Here is a 23,314-nt window from a genome sequence, read left to right as displayed (position 1 = left end):
TTCAAAGTAGAGACATGCAAATGCTTCATAACTAACTACATACAGTTATACAGTATTTTTTTGGGAGGGGTAAATGGTAAAGGGGTAAATGCTACTTAAATGGTGGTGGTGGTGTCACCTTTTTCAGACCTTTTGAGTTTGCAGGTATGGAGCTAACTAGCAACAGATTTGCAGATGACACAAGAGGTCTAGCAGAGCACGACCACAGCCCATAGTCCAGTTAAGGTTCTGAAGTGTTAGGCAGAAGACAACAGGGATAAGAATGTTGGTTTAGCTAGCAGGTTAATTTTGTTTAACTTTGTTTCTGCTCTAAACACTAAGACTTATTAAGTTGCTTACACTAATAATTTTAATATAGAAGTGGAACATGAAAAATACTGGAACCAAACCTGTTTTCTACTTAATTCACACAATTTCCATAAACTTCATTCTCCCCCTGTCTGTACATGACATGTCCTGTCTGTCTCCTTGTAGCATCTACTAAAGGATGTCATTTCTGAAATGCTCCAAAGTAATTTATAATAGCTCATCAGAGAAATAACACAATTGCAAGAAAATAATCCAGGAGTAAATAAATAAATACATTTATAAATAAAATGAAAATGAATTACATGTCTGTCTGTCCACTTAATCTGCCATTTTTGCATATTGTTTTTTATAGTAATAATAAGGTACTATTAAAATGTGGACTTGGACACAAATTAGTTTGCAGTTATCTGACTTGATACATGGGCAAGTTTTTAATTATTGGACAATTACTTTTTTTTTCCTCAACCAACTTACGATTTATCTTTTTAATTCCTGTTCATTTTTATTTCTATTGCAGGTCTTTCTCATATTTGATATATCTGATCTTGGTGTGATGTGGAACAGAACCTAACTCTTTGGGGAGCTCATATTGTTTTTGGTAAGTGCATTTAACAACAATCCCACTTGAAACAACCTTCATGGCGCAGTTGGACAGCCATTTACCCCAGCTGACATCGGTTTTCCAGAAGAAGGGAGGTGTTTCTGGCCAGAAACTAGCTAGCTAGTTGTGTAAAATGTGATTTAAAGGGACACTCACCAAAAACGAAAACAAACCTGATGCATAACAAAATAAGTCTGTTGACACCACAACAATGGCAACTGTAGTCCTGTCAATGTCTACACGCTTTCGTGTTTTGGGGTCTAGAGCTATGATAGTGTGGAAGCCTGCTGTTTATTTAAATCAACTACTGCAAAACTTGAAAAATGCTCTAGCCACTAAAATGTGTCACTACAGAGGATCATAAGGATCATACTGGTGTTTTTTTTATGTTTTAAGCCGTTGGTGACAAAGGCATTAACATTACCGCTGACTATTTGCCCAAGTATCAATTTTAGAAAATACATTTTTACCTTTTATAAGTAGCCATAAGGTTGAGAATATTTGTATAAAAATTAACAACTTGCCGCACAGTGTTGCAAGCAGGTACCATTTTCTAAACACCCTGGTGTGTTCAAGAATTTTTATTATTGTTCAATTAAAAGACCAAAACCAACCATGTGTTACGCCGGTTACACACTGCACGCTGCGTCGCGAGCGTGTCAGCCGCGTAGCGTGTCTGTTTATATTTCAGCTCCCATGTTAACAGGTTAGAGCTTACACACTGCCGGCCTGAGATGCGTGCCTGCTTGAAATAGAACCAACGCCTATTTTTCACGCGAGATGCGAGCGTGTTGGAAGCGTTTCCAGGCAAAATAGGAATAGAATAGGAAAATATGTTTATATGTCATTTAGACACAAATGCATATTAATAAATGACATCTTGATGTTTGAAAGTCTAGGTTTTGACATCAATGTAGATATAAATGTAATGTAATATTTTCAAATGTTGCACTGGTCATACAGAACGAAATATTCTGTAACATATTTTGCAGTCAATACTGCCGATGTTGTCTTGCTTTAATCAAATCAGTAGGCTATATATATATATATATATATATATAAATATATATATAAATAAAAATAAATAAATAAATAAAGGGTAGTAGGATATGCTACGATAACAACGTGAGTGACGGTCCAACATCAGATAGGCTGTATAGGCTCTTTACAGCTACACAGACAGCCCACTTACCCATTTTTCAGAGTTAGAATCTGTTGGCGCTATGTCCCGAGATCAGCCCTCCCTGTACCTTGCAGCAGGAGCAGCGCCGCGTCAGACATGCTTCTGGTGTGTAGGACACAGAAAAATCTACGCACACAACAGAACAGAACGCCACGCCTTTCGCGAGACGCGTGCAGTGTGTAACCGGCCTTAGTCCATCTCTCAAGCCGTTCTGACTTCTGGGTCTCAGCTCCAAGCCCATTGGTTCCTATTGAATATTAAATATTTTCCACAATACAATAAAAACTAAAATCTGTGATTTGGTCATTCTCATGAACCTTTATTTAACTTACAAAAGTACAAAAAGGTTTTTAATAGTTTTACTGAACAGCATAAATGTATTTTGTAAATATAAAGAAATCTAGAATTTTATGTCTTTAAAATCTATCACATAAATAAGTTTTTTTTTTTTCCCTATTTTCATCAAATATACAGGACATTGAAGGAGATGACATCCAGAGAGACCTGCAGAAATCCACCATGGGCATATATGTCATCAACAAGGAGGGTGGAGAAATTGGAGCTCATGATGACATTGGCATTTATGTTGAAGGAGTAATCATTCTGGACAACATTGGATCTGTAGCCCAAGCATGTGCAATGATGCTGGGAGTCATGTATGTACTGAACATGGCTTACCCCAAAGAGCTGAAATACTCCTATGAATTCATTCAGAAAGTGCTCTTGCAAATGGATGGTGAAAGGCTTTCCCCCAAAGTCCTTGGACTAAAGAACAAAATCATTGCTGGACTGGAGGATTTCTTCAGCCGCTCTTGTGAATCAAGGCGTTACGGTGTTTCGAACTGAAAAACAGAGTGAATGGTGGACTGTAATATTCACACAGCCACTGGTGTGAACATTTAAAACTGTACAATGGATTTTGTGGAATATTCACCTGAAATAAAAATTGCAATCCTGGAAATAAGAGCACAAAATTCATCCATCCACTACCGCCATATGAATATTAGAAGTTAAAAGCGCCTTGAGAGGAACAGTTGGTGGTGGCTGTGCCATTAAACCATTGCATAAGAAGAGGACACAACAAGATGTTAAAAGAGCTCTGGTCAAAGTTCAAACAATGGAGAACCATGTGGAAAACATGGTGAAATTATTATTGAATGTATTAATGTGAGGAAGGTTACAGCCTCCTTTGTTTTCATTTGCCACTATTTTTATTATTCTTGGAGGAACTTAAGCTTCAGTGGACGTTTACGTCACATGTTTCATGTACATCATGATGTATTCAGTAAGTCTGTTTCCATATTGATACACCAACTTTTGCACCTCAGCTAAGCATAAAATCTATTTTGCGATATTGTGGTCTTTTCTTCTATTACGGTATTCTTTGAATCTAAGTGTTTGCTGTTTTTGGTAATCTCAGCATCAGGTCCTCAGTGTGTGATGTGTTCCAGCTGTGGATGGTTCTGGTACTATAGTATTTTTTGTTATGTATAGTACTGGTGTATTTTGTCATTTGTAGATTTTGTGCTCTTGCAAATGGGTGGAAAAGGGTTTCCTCCAAGTCCTTTTGACTAAAGAACAAAATCAGTGCTGGACTGTAGGCTTTCTTCAGCTGCTATTGTGAACCCTTTTAAGCTGCATTGGTATTGTGTGTTTAGGGGGTGATAAAGCACATTTCATATAATGTGAAATGCAGCTCTAGAATATGTTGCAAAGTAAAGAACAAAGTGAGTGGTGAAATAGGTGCTTGTTTTGTGGAAAATTGGGTATTATATTGACTCAATGTACGTGTTTGCAGTTTATTGTAATCTCAAATCGGGTCTTCCAGCTATTCTGGAACATTTGTTGTTTTTTGTTATGAATGGTACATAGTTTTTTTATGATAATGGTTGATGGTACATTTTGTTATAAGATAGCAATGTAAGAAATTGTTACCACTGAGTTACATTACTGGCACTCTTGTTTGGGAGAGAGTAAATCTGTTGGATCTCTTGGTCTTGGATCAAGAAAATAAAGTAAGAGTTGACAATATTTGGTTTGCTTTATTTGTCTGAATATTAATGAAAGTTAAGATAGTATAATAGATAAAATAAATTGAACTTAATTTTAGTATGTAGAAATTAAACAACAAATTGATCTGAATGCACATAATTAATTTTAGTATACTGAACCCCAAAAACATTTGTAATTTCTACTCAAAATAGTTTAGCTAAAATATATAAATATAATTAATCTAAAATTACTACAAGAAAATTAGTAAACTCACCTTAAAAAATATAAGTACACTCAACTTATAAAATATATCTGGATTTAGATAAATTTATTTCGTGCAACCACTTACCATAATAAAATTAAGTAAATTCAACATAACATTTTTTTCAGTGTAGGGGACCACTAAGGTCTATATAAAAGAGACTTCAGATACAGTATTAGGGGACCACTAAGGTCTATATAAAAGAGACTTCAGATACAGTATTAGGGGACCACTAAGGTCTATATAAAAGAGACTTCAGATACAGTATTAGGGGACCACTAAGGCCTATATAAAAGAGACTTCAGATACAGTATTAGGGGACCACTAAGGTCTCTATAAAAGAGACTTCAGATACAGTATTAGGGGACCACTAAGGTCTATATAAAAGCATCCAAAGAGCACCATGTCATGGGACCTTCATTGAAGATGCAAAGTACAACCCTTTTTGACTCTTTTTTTCCTCCGTCAAACTAGCAAAAGTGGATTCGAACACAGCCTAAACACACCTGCACCAGGCGCTTCACACCGTTCGCTAAAATAGGGCCCCATACCTTTCCACCTTTTGTAGCAAAATATCATGATCAATTGTGACAAATGCTTTATTCAAATCTAAAGAAAAGCCACTGCATACTCCTTGTTGAAATTATTTAACCCCTCAACCACCTCATTCATATTAAATGATCGATGAAGCTAATGTTAGTTTTTCTATTTCTAATAACTTTATTTAAAATATTCCATGTACCCTACATGTTGTTTTTGTTCATTTACAATATTTCTAATATCAGTTAATCTATTTTTATATATTTTATATTTAGTTTTTTTATCTTTATTTCTATATTTTATAAATGCTATGTGTAGAGCAGTTTTACAGCTGTAAGCAAATTTAGAATGAACTCAACAGTTTGATTGTCGACACAAAGTCCTGATTGGCTGAATAATACATATTAAACCTGCTGTAACTGATTTAAAGACAAATGACTGTGTGTGTGTGTGTGTGTGTGTGTGTGTGTGTGTGTGTGTGTGTGTGTGTGTGTGTGTGTGTGTGTGTGTGTGTGTGTGTGTGTGTGTGTGTTCCTGTTCTTCCAGTCTTAACTGTGACTTGTAGAAACTTGTTTCCTCTAAATGTTGTGAGCTAACAGTCAGTGTTCCTGTTTCACCTCTCAGACTGACTTCAGATCAGAAGATGAGTGATTTGGAGGAAGAGGAGGATGGAGCAGAGTCTGGAGTATCTGGCTGTCTGTCAATGAAGAGTGACTGGTCCATAAATCAGCCTCTGACCTTCAGTAATGAACCTGGACCCTCAGACACAAAGTAAGACAACTGATACTAACTCATTTTATGACTTAGCTTTAGTTTCCTCTGCTGATGCCATGTATTTGTATACTGACTAACATCAACTAGAGCCATAAATTTCAGAGTATATGACTTGAAGAATAAATATTTTATAAATGCTATGTGTAGTGTATTCTTTTTCTTGCAGGCATTTAGCAATCCTTTTGTGATCCAGGGCCTTTCTCCAGAATAAGATTTCTTCCTGTATTGTTTCATTGGGCAGTTTTTATCCTACAAGGTCATGAATATATCTAAAAAAGAATCATAGGCTAAGTCAACATCCTCTGTTTCAGAGATAGCTCACATTAAAATGGTGTGGTGAACTGACTTAAATGTTTGTGTTTCACTTCTCAGATCGATTTTAGATCACTACATAGGTTGTACTTGGGCGTCCCGCACAGGTAGATGAAAATCAGATTTACATTTCTTTATAGTGGACACAGATCACCAGCCTCCAGCTCCTCCCCCTTGTGAAGTCCCACTGTCAACAATTCAAATCAGGCTCAGAGGCTAACGTTAGCGTTGGCATGCTGCTGGTGGTCTTGCTGTGGGATTAACTGTGCTACAATAAATCGTGGAAGAGTCTGGTTGTTCACCCTCTCTGTGGCAGTCTGCTCCACTACATATCTTCATAGTGGAGTTAACTGGAGCAGACTAGAGCTAACTGTTAACCCTTGCTGACCCCTAACTGAGCATTTTCTCTTTGGCCTGTACCCATTAACTGTATTTACGCACTTCAGTTGAGCCCACATGAAACCTTTATTGAAATTTTATAACGTAGGCTGGAAAAGTTGTAAACTACAATTCAGAATAGTTTAAATGACAGAAATCTATTCAGATGATATCTTAATGAGTCTAACAGCGTTTTAATAGCTGAAAGTCCGAACCAAGGTCCGGACGAAGGTAAACTAAGTCATCACATACACTACTCACAAAAAGTCAGGAATATTCGGCTTTCGGGTGAAATTTCAGTATGAAACTAAAATCCACCATAACCTTTATAGGTGAACTTAATGCGACCTTCTCTAAACGTTTGAATGTGCATGTCCAACAGTTCAGTGTTTTCCGGACTTGCTCTAACAAGGAGCTTAATGGCAAAATTCACAACAGGTGTTTCATCCATGAATCAACCATTACATTTCCTGGTTCAATTATAATTGGTATTGATTGCTATGAATTAAACAGTCCTCCTCATCATGCTGTTCACATTTTGACATCATGAGACCAAGATGACACTTAACAATGGATCAACAGTACCTCGCCATTGCGAGGCTTCAAACAGGATGTTCTCAGACGGAAGTGGCCACTGAACTTAGAGTATCACAGAGTGTCATCAGCAGGTTGCAACAGAAATACAGAGAGACTGGAAGAGTCACAGAAAGGCAAAAAAGTGGACGCCCATTGGCCACATCCCACACTGATGACGCTTCACTGTGGACAGTGCCTTGCGGAACCGTTTGATGAACGCCTCTCAACTCTGGGCACATTTAAGCGAGGAGAGAGGCACCCAAGTGTCATGTCAGACCATTCTTAACTGTTTACATCAGCGTGGTCTGCATGCTAAATGACCTGCAAGAGTACCTGACCACACCACCAGGCACAGGCCTCCTCGTCTTGCTGGACGAGGGACCTGTGGGCCTCAGTACTGCTGAGCGCATTCACCGTCACTCTCTTCTCTAATGTAGCCTACACACTAAGCCCCAAGCTATTCCTTAAAGGAGCTTCACCGGTCTAGTAACACAAGGAGAGCCAGCCAGAGCTCCATCCACAAAATGCTTTCACACCATAAACGAACAGAACCATGGTTCAGTTTGATCCTGACCGAGACCACCTCTTTTTATTGGACCAAAATTTGGTCTTTTGATCCGGATTCTCTGTGTGACCTAAATACATTTCGGTGAGATTGTTTTTCCCTTTAGTCTTTTGTCTTTATAGTCCTATAACAATGTATACATTCATGTGACATCCCTGCCGGATGCATAGCCTGAAAGAAATGAATGAAAGAAATGATGTCTATAACTTGATTGTGCTGAACAGGGTTGAGGTTATACAAGCATTATTACACAAGGAGACCAAGCGGACAAAAAGATGGGAAAAAATGGTTAAGACCTACTAAGGTTGTTAGGATCCCCAAAACAAAGATTAAAATAATTGATGAAAAATGAACAGTGGCCCTTAACAAACAAAATGAACGAGATAGTTTAATATGATTTAACAGGAGTTAGAAGGAGACAGTCTTGTAATTTATACAAGAATGTAACTGTATGGATCCTAGTATAGTTTTAAGGTTACGTTTTTAATACATTTAAAATATCCTGAGAGACCACTGTTACATGCTGGTCTTCCTCAATATGCAGACCACTTCTAATCTCTGTTGAAACCTAACTGACTCTAGACAGTTTGGGCAAATCTTGATACGTTTCAACAACAATCGAAAAATAATTTTAGTGATGAAGAAATGTCTTCACAGAAAGAGGAAGAGGAGTGATGTTTCTGAGGAGGAGCAGCCGTCCAGATCCAGGACCAGAGCTGGAGTGCAGACAGCCAATCAGAGCAGCTTTGAACAAAGTAAGTCTGTCTGCTGATGTCTTCATGTCTGAACACATCACTTGTTGTTGTAATACTGAGACATACAGCACAGACATTTAACATTATTATTACTACAGTTACAGTTTAAGTCCATCTGAAATATAACTCCATGTTTTCATATTGGTAATGAAAATTATCACCACATATTCTCTTTCTTGTTCTGTCTCTCACCTTTGTTCTTTTTAGTGAATGTTGGTCGTCAGAAACATAAGATCAGGCTGAAGGGGACATTTGAACGTGTGACTGAAGGAGCTGAAACAGGAAGTAGAACCCTCCTCAACAGGATCTACACTCTCCTCTACCTCATAGAGGGACAGAGTGAAGAGGTTAATACCCAACATGAGGTGAGGCAGCTCGAGACAGCTTCCAAGAAGAAGACCCTCCATGACTCTCCAATCAAGTGCTGTGACATCTTTAAAGCCTCACCTGACCAACAGAAACACATCAGAGTGGTTCTGATGAGTGGCGTCGCTGGCGTTGGAAAAACCTTCTCAGTGCAGAAGTTCTGTCTGGACTGGGCCGAGGGTTTGGAGAACCAAGATATCAGTCTGGTGATTCCTCTTTCCTTCAGGGAGCTGAACTTGATCAGAGATGAGCAGTACAGTCTTCTGGAGCTGCTCCGTGTTTTCCATCCAACATTACAGGAGGTCCCAGCAGAGCAGCTCGCTGGCTCTAAACTTCTCTTCATCTTTGATGGCCTGGATGAAAGCAGACTTTACCTGGATTTCAACAACAATGAGGCTGTTTCTGATGTCACACAGAAGTCATCCGTCAACGTGCTGTTGACAAACCTCATCCAGGGGAAGCTGCTTCCCTCGGCTCTCGTCTGGATAACTTCCCGACCTGCAGCAGCCAATCAGATCCCTCCTGTGTGTGTTGACATGGTAACAGAAGTACGAGGCTTCACTGATGACCAGAAGGAGGAGTACTTCAGGAAGAGAGTCAGTGATGAAGAGCTGTCCAGCAGAATCATCTCCCACATCAAGACCTCCAGCAGCCTCCACATCATGTGTCTGATCCCAGTCTTCTGCTGGATCACTGCTACAGTTCTGGACCACATGTTGACTACAGACCAGAGAGGAGAGCTGCCCAAGACCCTGACTGACATGTACTCACACTTCCTGCTGGTTCAGACAAAGAGGAAGAAGCTCAAGTATGCTGAGGGACATGAGACGAGTCCACAGGAGCTGACGGAGGCTGACAGGGAAGTTCTTCTGAAGCTGGGGAGGCTGGCGTTTGAACAGCTGGAGAAAGGAAACATCATGTTCTACCAAGAAGACCTGGAGCGCTGTGGTCTGGATGTCACAGAGGTCTCGCTGTACTCAGGAGTTTGTTCAGAGATCTTCAAAAGAGAGAGTGTGATCTTCCAGAAAACAGTCTACTGCTTCGTTCATCTGAGTGTTCAGGAGTTTCTGGCTGCAGTCTACCTGTTCCACTGTTACACCAACAGGAACACACAGGTACTGGAGGACCTCCTGGGAGAAGACTACGTTAGTTCATCTCTGGATGTCTTCCTGGAGACAGCCATGGAAAAATCCCTTGAAAGTGAAAATGGCCACCTCGACCTGTTTATCCGCTTCCTTTATGGCCTCTCTCTGGAGTCCAACCAGAGACTCTTAGGAGGCCTGCTCGGTCAGACAGACAACAGTCCAGAAATCATCCAGAGAGCCATCAACAACCTGAAGGAGATGAACAGTTATGGGATCTATCCTGACAGAAGTATCAACATCTTCCACTGTCTGACGGAGATGAAGGACCACACAGTCCATCAGGAGATCCAAGAGTTCCTAAAGTCAGAGAACAGATCAAAGAAGGAACTCTCTGAGATCCACTGCTCAGCTCTGGCCTACATGCTGCAGATGTCAGAGGAGGTTCTGGATCAGTTAGACCTGGACAAGTACAACACATCACTGGAGGGACGACGGAGACTGATTCCAGCTGTGAGGAACTGCAGAAAGGCTCGGTAAGTCCATATGTGATTATCATTTTAAATCAGTGTGAAGCTGAGACCATCAGTATTATAGTAAACATACAGACTTTACACACATGAACAATATAAAACTTACACACTATAAAAGATAAACCTGATTATTGTAAATAATTCTACATGTTACACTGCAAATTTTCTTCTTTGTTGTCTCAAACGCTGTGAGAATGAGAAGATGATTTTTGTCTTTGTAACTAAAGTATCTTCTGTAATCATTTTGCAGGAGTCAGCAGTGTGTTTCTAAAATTTGTCTATTTTATATACTAACAGACATTTATTATTTGTGATCTCCTGAACTAATATCACATGAAGCTTAAGCTTTTTCATAATAACTTTCATTCAGTTATTTATTATGGCTGGTTTAAATAATAGATTTTTCAGATGATATTGATTTTTATTTTAATAATTCAATATCGATCGATAACATCCAGAATGGATTTCTGTGTGTATCATATGAAACTAGAAGACCTGAGGAATCCATTTTTATCAACTATGTCATCCTAGCTATCGGGAAGGTTAGATAACGCTACAAAGTAACATTACAAGTTACAGGATACATTTTGGAGAGGGAAAAACTGCCATGGCCATTTTAAAATGAAATCTGAATGAAATGTCTCTAAACTCTCTGACTGTAGAGTCTGTAGAGCTGCACTTGATTTTGTTCATGTTAAATGAAAAGCAAATTAAAGTAACTGCTTTAATGTAAACATTGAGACTTCAATAATGGAGACAGAGATATTTAAGTCCCGCCCCCACCGGAGGGGAAATCATCTCTCTGCTCTCCGTTCACTTGTATTGTGTGAAGGTTTCCTCCTCTTTATTCTATCTGCTACTAAACAACAGAAACAATATCTGCTATTTGGTGATATGAACCAGCAACAATGTAATGAACCCAAAACAAGCTGCCGAGCCGAAAAATATAGCTTTTACCGAGACAGAGTGAATACCGACGTTATAAGGAATTATGTCTAAAATAAGGCCCTAAGGCCTGTCAAATCTGACTCCAATTTACTTAAACCCGCGCTTTTTTTCATTGGATTTAGGCCTAAGTTTACCAGAACAAAAGGATCAATCTGAGACGAAGAGTTCAGCGAAGCAAGTTTACCGAAAGTCCGGCATTTAGTTTACAAAACAAAATATTTGTTTCACAAAATGACAAAGTTTCAAAGTCTCTATCAAATTAGGAACCCCATTTCGCCCAAATGCTCGTCTCTTATCCTCTTTGCTTGAAGGTGAAAAAAGAAAAGCCAGAAAATGTATTTTTTGGCTCATGTGGATAGAACACAACAACTCCCAGAATGCACTTGCTTTACTTCCCTACGAGGCCACTCCCAAGCCACGCCTATCGGTTACAGAGTGCAGTCAAGTCAAGTGTGTTTTATTGTCAACCAGATACACTGCATATAGTGAAACGAAACAACTTTACCATGGCTTAAGTGGTGTTACACATTTAAAATAAAAAAATCATTTTACAAAAACCACATAAAAACGACATACGAGACATTTAGTGCACACATTATAGACTATACATAAAGTGCAATTACTATTCACCGTGAGGTGAAGGTGGAACTTTCTTGAGATTGGCGTGGTTAAAATCACCTGCAACAATAAATAGTCCATCCGGATGTGTGCTTTGGAGCTCAGTGATAGCTCCGTAAAGTTCAGCTAATGCATTGGTAGAATTAACACTTGGTGGGATGTAAACACTGAGTACAAACACAGCCGTGTTTTTGCGTGAAATGTAGAATGATTGGCATTTAACAGTCACAAACTCCACCAGCAGTGAGCAGTAGTTGGATACAAGCATTTCTGCACCATGCAGTCCGTGTTAACACAGCCCACCTCCACGAGCCGCATCTCTATCTCCTCGGAAGGCTAGCAGGCCTGGTATCTGGATAGCGGAGTCCGGTACACTGTTGTTCAGCCATGTTTCCACAACAACAAAAACAACAGTCTCTGAACTTGCGTTGGGAGTTTTGTTGAAGTTGGCTTTAGTCCAGTTTGTTGTCTAATGAGCAGACATTTGCAAGCAGGATGGATGGGACAGGTGTCCGGCTAGCGTTAGCTTTCCACCCAGCTTGAACTCCTGCCCTCGTTCCGCGTTTCCGCTTTCTCGTACATCGCTTTCGAGGTCCCCTTCCCCGGCTAGCGGCATTGAGCAACACCACAGGCTGAGGGGCTGGTCCCGTAGCAGGCGAAGCTTGTGTAGTATGTAGAGTATTCCGTCTAAATAAAGTTTCCTGCATATTCTCGGATCTGTACCAATGTATCCCTGTTGTACACATGTGCGGTAGTTTGAAAGAACATGTTAGCTTAGCTTCAAGATGGCTGACACATACCTGTCAAGTTTTGGATATGAAAATAAGGGAAATTTTCCGGCGCCCACCGCGAGCAGTCCCACCACACCTAATGATTATTATAATTAGATGTGCAAGATTAGAGACCAATTCTAGCACTTTTTCAGATAGATGTCTAAAAGGAAATTTCACAAAACTGGGTGTCATTACACTGTTATGACAGTGTAACAAATAATTATTTTGACCTCAAGTAGTGGTACCAATTGTATTTGTCATTAAGATATCATTGATAGGACTTGCTGTCATGACAACATTATGACAGTGTAACTAATAAATATTTTGACCTCAAGTAAAAGTGGTACCAATTGTATTTGTCATTAAGATATCATGGATCAGACTTGCTGTCAGGACAACATTATGACAGTGTAACAAATACATTATTTTACCTCAAGTAAAGTGGTACCACTTTGATTTGTCATTAAGATATCATAGATAAGACTTCCTGTCATTACCACATTATGACAGTGTAACAAATACATTCTTTTACCTCAAGTAAAGTGATATTAATTATTAATTAATTATTAATGATTGGTATTAAGTGAGCTACAGGATCGAGACTCTGAACTTAGACAGATTTCCTTTGATTCATTCTTCATGGTGTAAGGACAAACGGAAACCAAACTCATATGGGCCCCAATGTTGAACATCTCTGAACTCTTGTCATCAAAGAACAATTGAGCTAATAGAACTGAAAAGGGTTTCTTTTGTGTGCACACTTTATTTTTTCAGTTAGTTTATCTGTATGTATGCCATATTTCTGTGTATATTAATACCACTTGAGGTCAAAGAATGTATTTGTTACACTGTCATAATGTGGTAATGACAGCAAGTCTTATCCATGATATGTTAATGACAAATACAATTGGTACCACTTGAGGTCAAAATATGTATTAGCTACACTGTCAGAATGTGGTAATGACAGCAAGTCTTATATATGATATCTTAATGACAAATAAAAATGTTACCACTTTCCTTGAGGTCAAAGAATGTTTCCGTTACACTGTCAGAATGTTGTCATGACAGAAAGTCTTATCCATGATATCTTAATGACAAATACAATTGGTACTACTTTACTTGAGGTAAAAGAATGTATTCGTTACACTGTCATAATGTGGTAATGACAGCAAGTCTTATCTATGATATCTTAATGACAAATACAATTGGTACCACTTTACTTGAGGTCAAAATATGTATTAGTTACACTGTCATAATGTTGTCATGACAGCAAGTCTTATCCATGATATCTTAATGACAAATACAATTGGTACCACTTTTACTTGAGGTCAAAGAATGTTTTCGTTACACTGTCAGAATGTTGTCATGACCGGAAGTCTTATCGACGATATCTTAATGACAAATACAATTGGTACCACTTTACTTGAGGTCAAAATATGTATTAGTTACACTGTCATAATGTTGTCATGACAGCAAGTCCTATCTATGATATCTTAATGACAAATACAACTGGTACCACTACTTGAGGTCAAAATAATTATTTGTTACACTGTCATAACAGTGTCATGACACCCAGTTTTGTGAAATTTCCTGTCAGACATCTATCTGAAAAAGTGCTAGAATTGGTCTCTAATCTTGCACATCTAATTATAATAATCATTAGGTCAAAATGTCATGAATACAAAAAGAGGTGAATTTCTGTTCATGTCAAGTTGCCATGACAAAGACATCCCAAACTAATTTTATGTCAACTTGTCATGACCAAGACAACTTCTGGTAATGACACTTTGATTAATGTCAAAGTGTCATAATCAAGACAAGCCACAGTGACATAAGAATTCTACAATAAGCACAAACATTTAATTATATACTATTATTCACTCATTCATTCAATATCATTGACACCCACCTGGAAGGCAATGTTAAATTCAGATAAAGGCTTAAGGGCAGCACTCAGGAAAAGGAAGTAGGTCTTCACGATTGGATCACGCAGATGGCTTGCCAGGTCACGCACTTTAACACTCCTCTCGACCTCTTCATGACTGTTAAAGTAGGCCTACAGTATATAGAGATACATGGTGGCAATACATGGTTAAAATGGAAATATAGCATAGTAAACTGTGTAGATATCTGCTGAGTGGAGTTACCATCCTACCTGTAGTACATCCCACTGGTTCAGCACCCTCTGGATGCAGGTTAACAGACTCAGCAATCTGGTGTTGCAGTACCTGAGGAGCTTCAGGTGGTCTGAATCAGTGAAGTCTACAAACTTTATGAATGTGCTTTTTGATCAAAATGTGAAAGTGTCAGAGTTAATTATACTTTTAATTTTTTAATATCGTTCATCACAGACTTTTTGGCTGTTTCCTCTCTGAGACTGACTGTGAAGTTGTGGCCTCAGCTCTGAAGTCCAATCCCTCCCATCTGAGAGAGCTGGACCTGAGTAACAACGACCTGCTGGGTTCAGGACTGGAGCATCTGTGTGCTGGACTACACAGTCCAAACTGTAGACTAGAGACTCTGAGGTCAGTTCATGTATTGTGCTCACATGTACTCGTCACCCACATGTGAAGTGGGTAGGGGGAGTAAGAAAGACAAGGCATTGTGAGGCCTTTAAGGTTCACTTGTATTCTGGGTTTGTGTGTCAGTCTGAAAAGTTTGAATACATTTTGATAGATAGATAGATAGATAGATACAGTAGATAGATAGATAGATAGATAGATAGATACATAGGAAGGAAATTTTAGGCATCCAGTAGCTTAGGCAACCATATCACAACAAACACATATACACACATATATCACACATACATAAGATTAAAAATAAAAATAAAAACCACACAGAAATGCAATGACTGTGATAAGGTGCTAGGCAGTGGTGATAGTTTAAAACTGAACAGTGCAGGGATTGACCAGTGCAGTATATTATTATTAAATATTAACTATGACTATGAAATATTAACATAATTACATATTAACTGACTGATTGAATAAGAGTAATACCAATATATAACAGGGAATAAGTTATAAGATATAGATGTTATGACCACAGTCCAGATTGTGTAGGAGGTCTAATATAGCCTATAAGACAGTTGTACAGCAGACAAAGTGATATAATGGCAGGTGCTGAGAGAGACAGGCTCATGTTGAAAAGTCCATTTCTCCCCTCCCCCTTTGTGTTGTATTGAAGAGTTGGATGGTTGGACTCTTCTTGCAGCCTGTGATGGTTTTCATGCCCTCCCAGACCTCCTTCATAATGTTCTCCTGCAGCTTCTGCTCTACCTTATTTCTGTATTCCTCCTTTGCCTCTTTCAACTTGACCTTGAGTTCCCCCTGTTCATGCCTCAGCTTCGCCTGGTCCCCCTCTTTGGACGCCCTCTTCTTTTTATTGAGGAGGTCCTTGACATTACTGGTCATCCACGGTTTATTATTTGGAAAGCAGCGTACAGTTCTTGTGGGAACTACAATGTCCATACAGAAATTCAGGTAGTCAGTAGTGCAGTGTGTGACCCCCTCAATATCATCATATGATTCCTGCAGTACATTCCAGTCTTTCGACTCAATGCATTCCCTCAGGACCATTTCCTGAAGGTGCGTGTGGTGGTAGGTTGTCTGCCGACAATTGGAATGTATTGTGGTTGTAGGGAGACCAGGTTGTGATCTGCTCTCCCACCACTTTGTTTAGGGTCTCTGTCTGTAAAATGTGCCAGCTTGTTCGGTGTGTCCCATTGTCCTCAGTTCAAGCAGTTCTTCCATCAAGTAAATTAGGTTCTTACTGCTGTGTTGCGGACTAGTAATAGTCATATCCATAGGATATACAGATATCTACACAATGCATAAAAATATATTTAATTTGCAGCCAGGGGGGGTCTAGGCACTCTCCGTTGGCCTGCGAGCTGGAAAAATTAAACTCTAGTAAGACCACTCACATCGTGTATAGAGTCGGTGGGTGAGCTTATCACTGCTGCTGCTGCTGGGAACAGCGGTCTTCTGGAAGACTTGGAGTTAAGCTTTTCTTTGAGAAAAGAACAAAGAACGGCACTGAAATCATTCTTAAAAAAGGAAGATGTGTTCAGAGTTTTTATGTATCGACTAGCTTCGCTACCTTCTTCGTTGCTCTGCCTGGTTGTAGCGTTATCCTATTGCGTGCAGAGTGAAATTTGAAAGACAACTTCATCCCGCCACTCGGATTGAGCCCATCCAATGGTGAGTTCCCAGACCCAACATCTTGTGGTTCTGGCTTGTCAGGCTATCAAACTGTATATTACAGAACTTATAGATTTATAATAACTAAAGTATCTTTGTGACAGACACAGTCTGAACTCAAACTGAGAAACGTGAGATATGTGATATTTTCAAATGCAGGAGTTTAAAGTATGTTTAGTCATGTCTGATCCGTCACCAACAACACTTTAACATGTGTATGATGATTCCTGTCCAAACCGTTCTCACTCCCAACTTGTAAAATACTGACGATTGGTCAGTTGCTTTCAGCATCAGATACTGATGCAAAAATCCCCCTTTAGCGTCTGTATGGAATGCACCGGGAAGAGCAGCAGCGTGAACAGGCGCTGTTAGAGGATGTAGTATAAAGACAGAATACGGTAGCGAGTAGTAGGAAAGCCGGAAAGGCTGCATATGGAGTTTGGTTGGGGTGGTGGATGGGTCAAACAACACAGGACTGTCACCCAGGAGACCAGGGTTCATGTCAGTTCTTGTACCTGAAACTTACATTTTGTAACCCCACCCACCATCATTTCCTAAACCTAACTGTCCCGTTCTTGTGCCTCATGTCAGTTAAATGTAAGTCCCGACCCAGAGCATCAAGCGTTGCTTTCTGACGTGATGGGAGTGAGAATGTGTTGTCCTGTCACAAAGAGATGTCATCCTGTTGAGTTCAAGTGTTTGGAAACTCCATCTTCTGAACTTCTACACTCTGAACCTTCTTCATCTCTGACTGGATTATTGATTTGGAGGATTTCAAACAGGAGGATTGTCTTCTCTTTATTCAGATTATGGAACTGCAGTTTGTCAGATATCAGCTGTGCTTCTCGGGTCTCAGCTCTTATTAATTAACATCCATGGTCCGCTTAAAGGGTCAGCGGGGGAGCAACTCAACAGGGGACCCCAAACTTCCCTTTCCCGAGCAACATTAACCAGCTCCGACTGGGGATCGGCGTTCCCAGGCCAGGTTGGAGATATAATCCCTCCACCCAGTCCTGGGTCTTCCCAGGCCTCCTCCCAGCTGGACGTGCCTGGAACACCTCCCTAGGGAGGCGCCCAGGGGCATCCTTACCAGATGCCCGAACCAACAAGGAGCAGTAAGCTCCTCACGGATGACTGAGCTTCTCACCCTATCTCTGCCAGCCACCCTCCTGAGGAAACCCATTTGCCGCTTGTACCCTGGATCTCGTTCTTTCGGTCATGACCCAGCCTTCATGACCATAGGTGAGGGTAGGAACGAAAACTGACCGGTAGATCGAGAGCTTTGCCTTCTGGCTCAGCTCTCTTTTCGTCACAACAGTGCGATAGATTGAATGCAATACCGCACCCGCTGCGCCCGATTCTCCGACCAATCTCCGCTCCATTGTCCCCTCACTGCGAACAAAACCCCAAGGTACTTGAACTCCTTCACTTGGGGTAAGGACTCATTCCCTACCTGGAGAAGGCAATCGGTTTCCTGCTGAGAACCATGGCCTCCGATTTAGAGGTGCTGATCCTCATGCGAACCGATCCAGTGAGTGCTGAAGGTCGCAGGCCGATGATGCCATCAGGACCACATCATCTGCAAAGAGCAGCGATGAGATCCCCAGCCCACCAAACTGCAACCCCTCCCCACCCGACTACGGATATCCTGTCCATAAATATTACAAACAGGATTGGTGACAAAGCAGCCCTGGCGGAGGCCAACCCTCACCTGAAACAGTCCGACTTACTACCGAGAACCCGGACACAGCTCTCACTTTGGTCATACAGAGATTGGATGGCCCTGAGTAGAGACCCCCTCACCCCATACTCCCATAGAGCACCTCCCACAGTATCTCCCGGGGACCCGGTCATACGCCTTCTCCAAATCCACAAAACACATGTAGACCGGTTGGGCATACTCCCAGGCTCCCTCAGGATGGAGTGAAGAGCTGGTCCGTTGTTCCACGACCAGGACGGAATCCGTGATTGTTCCTCCAGGGACTATCGGCCGAACCCTCCTTTCCAACACCTTGGGTAGACTTTACCAGGGAGGCTGAGAAGTGTGATACCCCTATAATTGGCACACACCCTCTGGTCCCCCCTTTAAAAAGAGGAACCACCACCCCAGTCTGCCACTCCTTTGGCACCGTCCCAGACTTCCACGCAATGTTGAAGAGGCGTGTCAACCAGGACAACCCCTCCACACCCAGAGCCTTGAGCATTTCTGGACGGATCTCATCAATCCCGGGGCTTTGCCACTGTGTAGTTGTTTGACTACATCAGTGACTTCCGCCTGGGAAATCGACGACAATCCCCGTTATCCTCCAGCTCTGCCTAACATAGAGGGCGTATTAGTCGGATTCAGGAGTTCCTCAAAGTGCTCCCTCCACCGCCCTATTACCTCCTCAGTGGAGGTCAACAGTGTCCCATCCTTACTGTACACAGCTTGGATGGTTCCCCGCCCCCTCCTGAGGTGGCGAACAGTTTTCCAGAAACACTTTGGTGCCGACCGAAAGTCCTTCTCCATGTCTTCTCCAAACTTCTCCCACCCGCTGCTTTGCCTCTTTCACGGCAGAGGCTGCAGCCCTTCGAACCTTCGGTGCCCTGCAACTGCCTCGGAGTCCTCCGAGATAACATATCCCGGAAGGACTCCTTCTTCAGTGGACGGCTTCCCTGACCACTGGTGTCCACCACGGTGTTCGTGGGTTACCGCCCCTTGAGGCACCTAAGATCCTAAGACCACAGCTCCTCGCCGCAGCTTCAGCAATGGAAACTTTGAACATTGTCCACTCGGGTTCAATGCCCCCAGCCTCCACAGGGGATGCACGAAAAGCTCCGCCGGAGGTGTGAGTTGAAAGTCTGTCGGACAGGGGCCTCCTCCAGGCGTTCCCAATTTACCCGCACTACGTTTGGGCTTACCAGGTCTGTCCAGAGTCTTCCCCCCACCCCTGACCCAACTCACCACCAGATGGTGATCGGTTGACAGCTCTGCCCCTCTCTTCACCCAGTGTCCAAAACATACGGCCTCAGATCAGATGAAACAATTATGAAATCGATCATTGACCTTCGGCCTAGGGTGCTCTGGTACCAGGTACACTTATGAGCATCCCTATGTTCGAACATGGTGTTCGTTATAGACAATCCATGACTAGCACAGAAGTCCAACAACAAACAACCACTCTGGTTTAGATCAGGGAGGCCGTTCCTCCCAATCACGCTCTCAGGTGTCTCCATCATTGCCCGACCCCCAGCATAACAATGGAGTCCCCCACTGGAGCCCCATGCAGGACTCCAGTCAACAACTCCTGTTTGGTGCATATGCACAAACAACAGTCAGAGTTTTCCCCACAACCCCGTAAGTAGGCGTGGGGAGGCGACCCTCTGTCCACGGGGTAAACTCCAACACAGCGCTCAGCCGGCTTGTGAGTATCCCCACACCCGCCCGGGCGCCTCACACCCTGGGCAACTCCGGAGAAGAAAAGAGTCCAACCCCTATCAGGAGTATGGTTCCAGAACCGAGACTGTCAGAGGTAAGCCCCACCAGATCTAACCGGTGCGCTCCACCTCCCGCACCAGTTCCGGCTCCTTCCCCCACAGAGAGGTGGCGTTCCACGTCCCCAGAGTTGTCGCACCCGACCCCAACGGTTCCTCCCACAGGTGGTGGGCCCACCATGGGCAACTGCAACTAATTTATGTACAAACATAACTTAATCCATGAAGTTGTAATGTTGATTTCTTGAATTACATTTAGTCTGCAGTCAGTTGTTAAGGTAAGTGAATGTTTATAATTGTTGGTAAATGTTCACATCTGTACAGAAGATCCTTTGAAGTAATATTGTTTTTAAATAGATAAAGTTTACTAGTTGAAGTACAAATATGTATTTGGTTTCTGTTAATTTCAAAGTGTTTTTACAAATAATGTCTGATCATAGATATTGATCCTTCAGTAAACACACAGACACACATCCACATACATACACAGACACACACATAGACAGACACACACACACACACACACACACACACAAACACAAACACACCCACACAGACACATACACACACACTCATATACAGTAGATGAACACAGAGAGACCAAAGGATATTTCCAAATGCAGCTTTTTAAAGGATCAATATAATACTGATTGAATTAGAAATTGATTTTTATCGTCATTTATTTTTTATTCAGATTGGTTCACTGCACTTTGTCAGAGATCAGCTGTGTTTCTCTGGTCTCAGCTCTGAAGTCAAACCCCGCCCATCTGAGAGAGCTGGACCTAAGTGACAACTACCTGAAGGATTCAGGAGTGAAGGTGCTGTGTGGTTTTCTGGAGAGTCCACACTGTACACTGGAGACTCTGAGGTCAGTTCACTAATTATGTTACCATTATACAGTAGATCTAATATCTTTAATTAACAACTGAAACTAATTAATGTACAAACATAAGTTGTAAATATTCTTTTGTTCATACTTTCGTGTTTCTTCTAGTACATATATTCTGCTGTCCCTGAACACTTGTGATTATGAACCCTCGTGTTGTCTTCCCATTGGCCCTGAACTTGTTGTCGTTTGGGGTCAAAATTGAAAATGAACCTTTATTTTGGTGCTATTTTTCTCAACATGTTTGGCCCGATTTCCTTTGATTCTGAAGGTTTTTGTCATGTTTTTAACGCTATAAAAAACCATGGTCTATATCCCTAATTTATATGACATAATTATTTTTTTATTAAAAAAGCAGATGTTGTGAATTATTTAGACTTATAGTTAAGATCAGAGGATGTTGAGTGCATCACAGACTGGTTTATGTCAAAGTTTAGTCATGATACTGTTTTGAAATCATTTAAAAAATGAATTAAATTGCTTTAAAATTGAATAAAACACCCAAATTTCAATCAAAGTTATCATTCATTTTACCTGTGAAGCAAGTGTTTAAAGGATCCATATAGTATTGATTGGATTAGAAATGGATTTTTATCTTCATAATTTATTCTTTTTTCAGATTGAATGACTGCAGTTTGTCAGAGATCAGCTGTGCTTCTCTAGCCTCAGCTGTGAAGTCCAACCCCTCCCATCTGAAACAGCTGGAACTGAGTGACAACTACCTGCAGGATTCAGATATGAAGCTGCTGTGTGATCTTGTGCAAAGTCCAAACTGTAGACTGGAGACTCTGAGGTCAGTAGAGGGTTGGATACAGTTGATGCTGGTTTCAGCAGTATTTAACTAAACACAGTTATTATGAAATCAAAGATTTCCTGTAAACCTCCAACATTCTCAGTGAAGCTGTGAAAGGAGAAAGAGGACAGTCAGCCAATCAAATGAGCCAGAAGCTTGTTGTGATCATGTGTTTGAGTTAATATAAAGATGATTGTAGTTGTGTTCATGTCTGAAGGAATTAAATCTGGATTACAGCTGACAGCATGACAACATGTACAGAGACATCAAACTGTCCAATAATCAAATCTGATCTCAAAGGGTTTGTTCTCTCATTTCAACACTAAACAACAGTTCATCTTTGTCACAGCTCTGAGATCAGTCTGACTGCAAATCACTGGCTCTTATTTCATAGAATCAGCATTACATTTATTAACCATGTGGTCTTTATAAAGTCAAGTAATCACAGCTAATGTTTTACTGTTCAGTCTTTAACATCATATATTTACAGTATGTCCTTCTTTCATTTGTTTATAACATACTCCATATTTACGTATATATCCTGTAATATTTAAAAGTAGCTGTTAAAAACCATCTGAATGTTTCATTCAGATGGTTTTTAACAGCTCTGAACCCAACAACAGGATATCATTATTAAATTGAGCAGTGATCGTCGATGCGTTTAGGATTCAGCAGTTTATTTCCACTGTGTTCTTCAGTGAAATCTTCATAGTCAACAGACTTAATGCTTCAAAGTTTCTGCAGGTCTGTAAGCTTCACTCCAACACATTAATATGAGATGTGAAAGGAAGCACACTACACAGCCACTCCACTTGGTGTCTGAACAGGACTGAAGTCTCTGTTGCTCTTTATACTGGATGTGCTGCTTCACTGACTGACAGCTGATGAATGGAGTCTCTGGAAACACTCATTTATCTCCTCTGTTGTTCTTCTCTCATCAGATGGAAGCTGGGATCTCTCCATGAGTGATTAGAAAGAGGATGTGGGGTGCCCAGATAGCTCAGTTGGTAGAGCAGGCACCCATATATAGAGGTTTACTCCTCGACGCAGCGGGCCCGGATTTGACTCCGACCTGCAGCCCTTTACTGCATGTCATTCCCCCTCTCTCTGCCCTTCCTCTCCCCTTTCATTTCTTCTGCTATCATGTCAATAGGGGCCTAAAAATGGCCAAAATATTATCTTAACAAAAGAAAGAATGTTGTAGAACACGTCTCGGTCGCTCCGTCCTCGGATAAAAGTTTGTATGTTTGACCTTTCCTTTTATCAAGACTACATAATGAGTAATTGAATTGCAAGTTTCAATGCTTAATGTCAAGGAAAGACAATAATTTGAGGAGCAATTCTGCCATGCATTTAGTTAATGATCGCACAGAACTCACCGTGATTATA

The 23,314-nt window shown here is 41.0% G+C and overlaps 1 protein-coding gene across 1 annotated transcript; it reads left to right on the top strand.

The window, feature by feature from the left end:
* Positions 1-5,515: 5,515 nt before the first annotated feature.
* On the top strand, positions 5,516-22,916 carry LOC114561487 (protein NLRC3-like). The gene is made up of 7 exons (XM_028587539.1): positions 5,516-5,658; positions 8,150-8,247; positions 8,455-10,231; positions 14,919-15,092; positions 20,941-21,114; positions 21,752-21,925; positions 22,867-22,916. The coding sequence occupies exons 1-7, from the start codon at positions 5,531-5,533 to the stop codon at positions 22,892-22,894; spliced, it is 2,553 nt and encodes an 850-aa protein (XP_028443340.1). The 5' UTR covers positions 5,516-5,530; the 3' UTR covers positions 22,895-22,916.
* Positions 22,917-23,314: the final 398 nt, after the last annotated feature.

Source organism: Perca flavescens, chromosome 9 (assembly GCF_004354835.1).
Source record: "Perca flavescens isolate YP-PL-M2 chromosome 9, PFLA_1.0, whole genome shotgun sequence".
NCBI classification, from domain to species: domain Eukaryota; kingdom Metazoa; phylum Chordata; class Actinopteri; order Perciformes; family Percidae; genus Perca; species Perca flavescens.
This window is presented reverse-complemented; position numbering and strand designations above follow the sequence as displayed.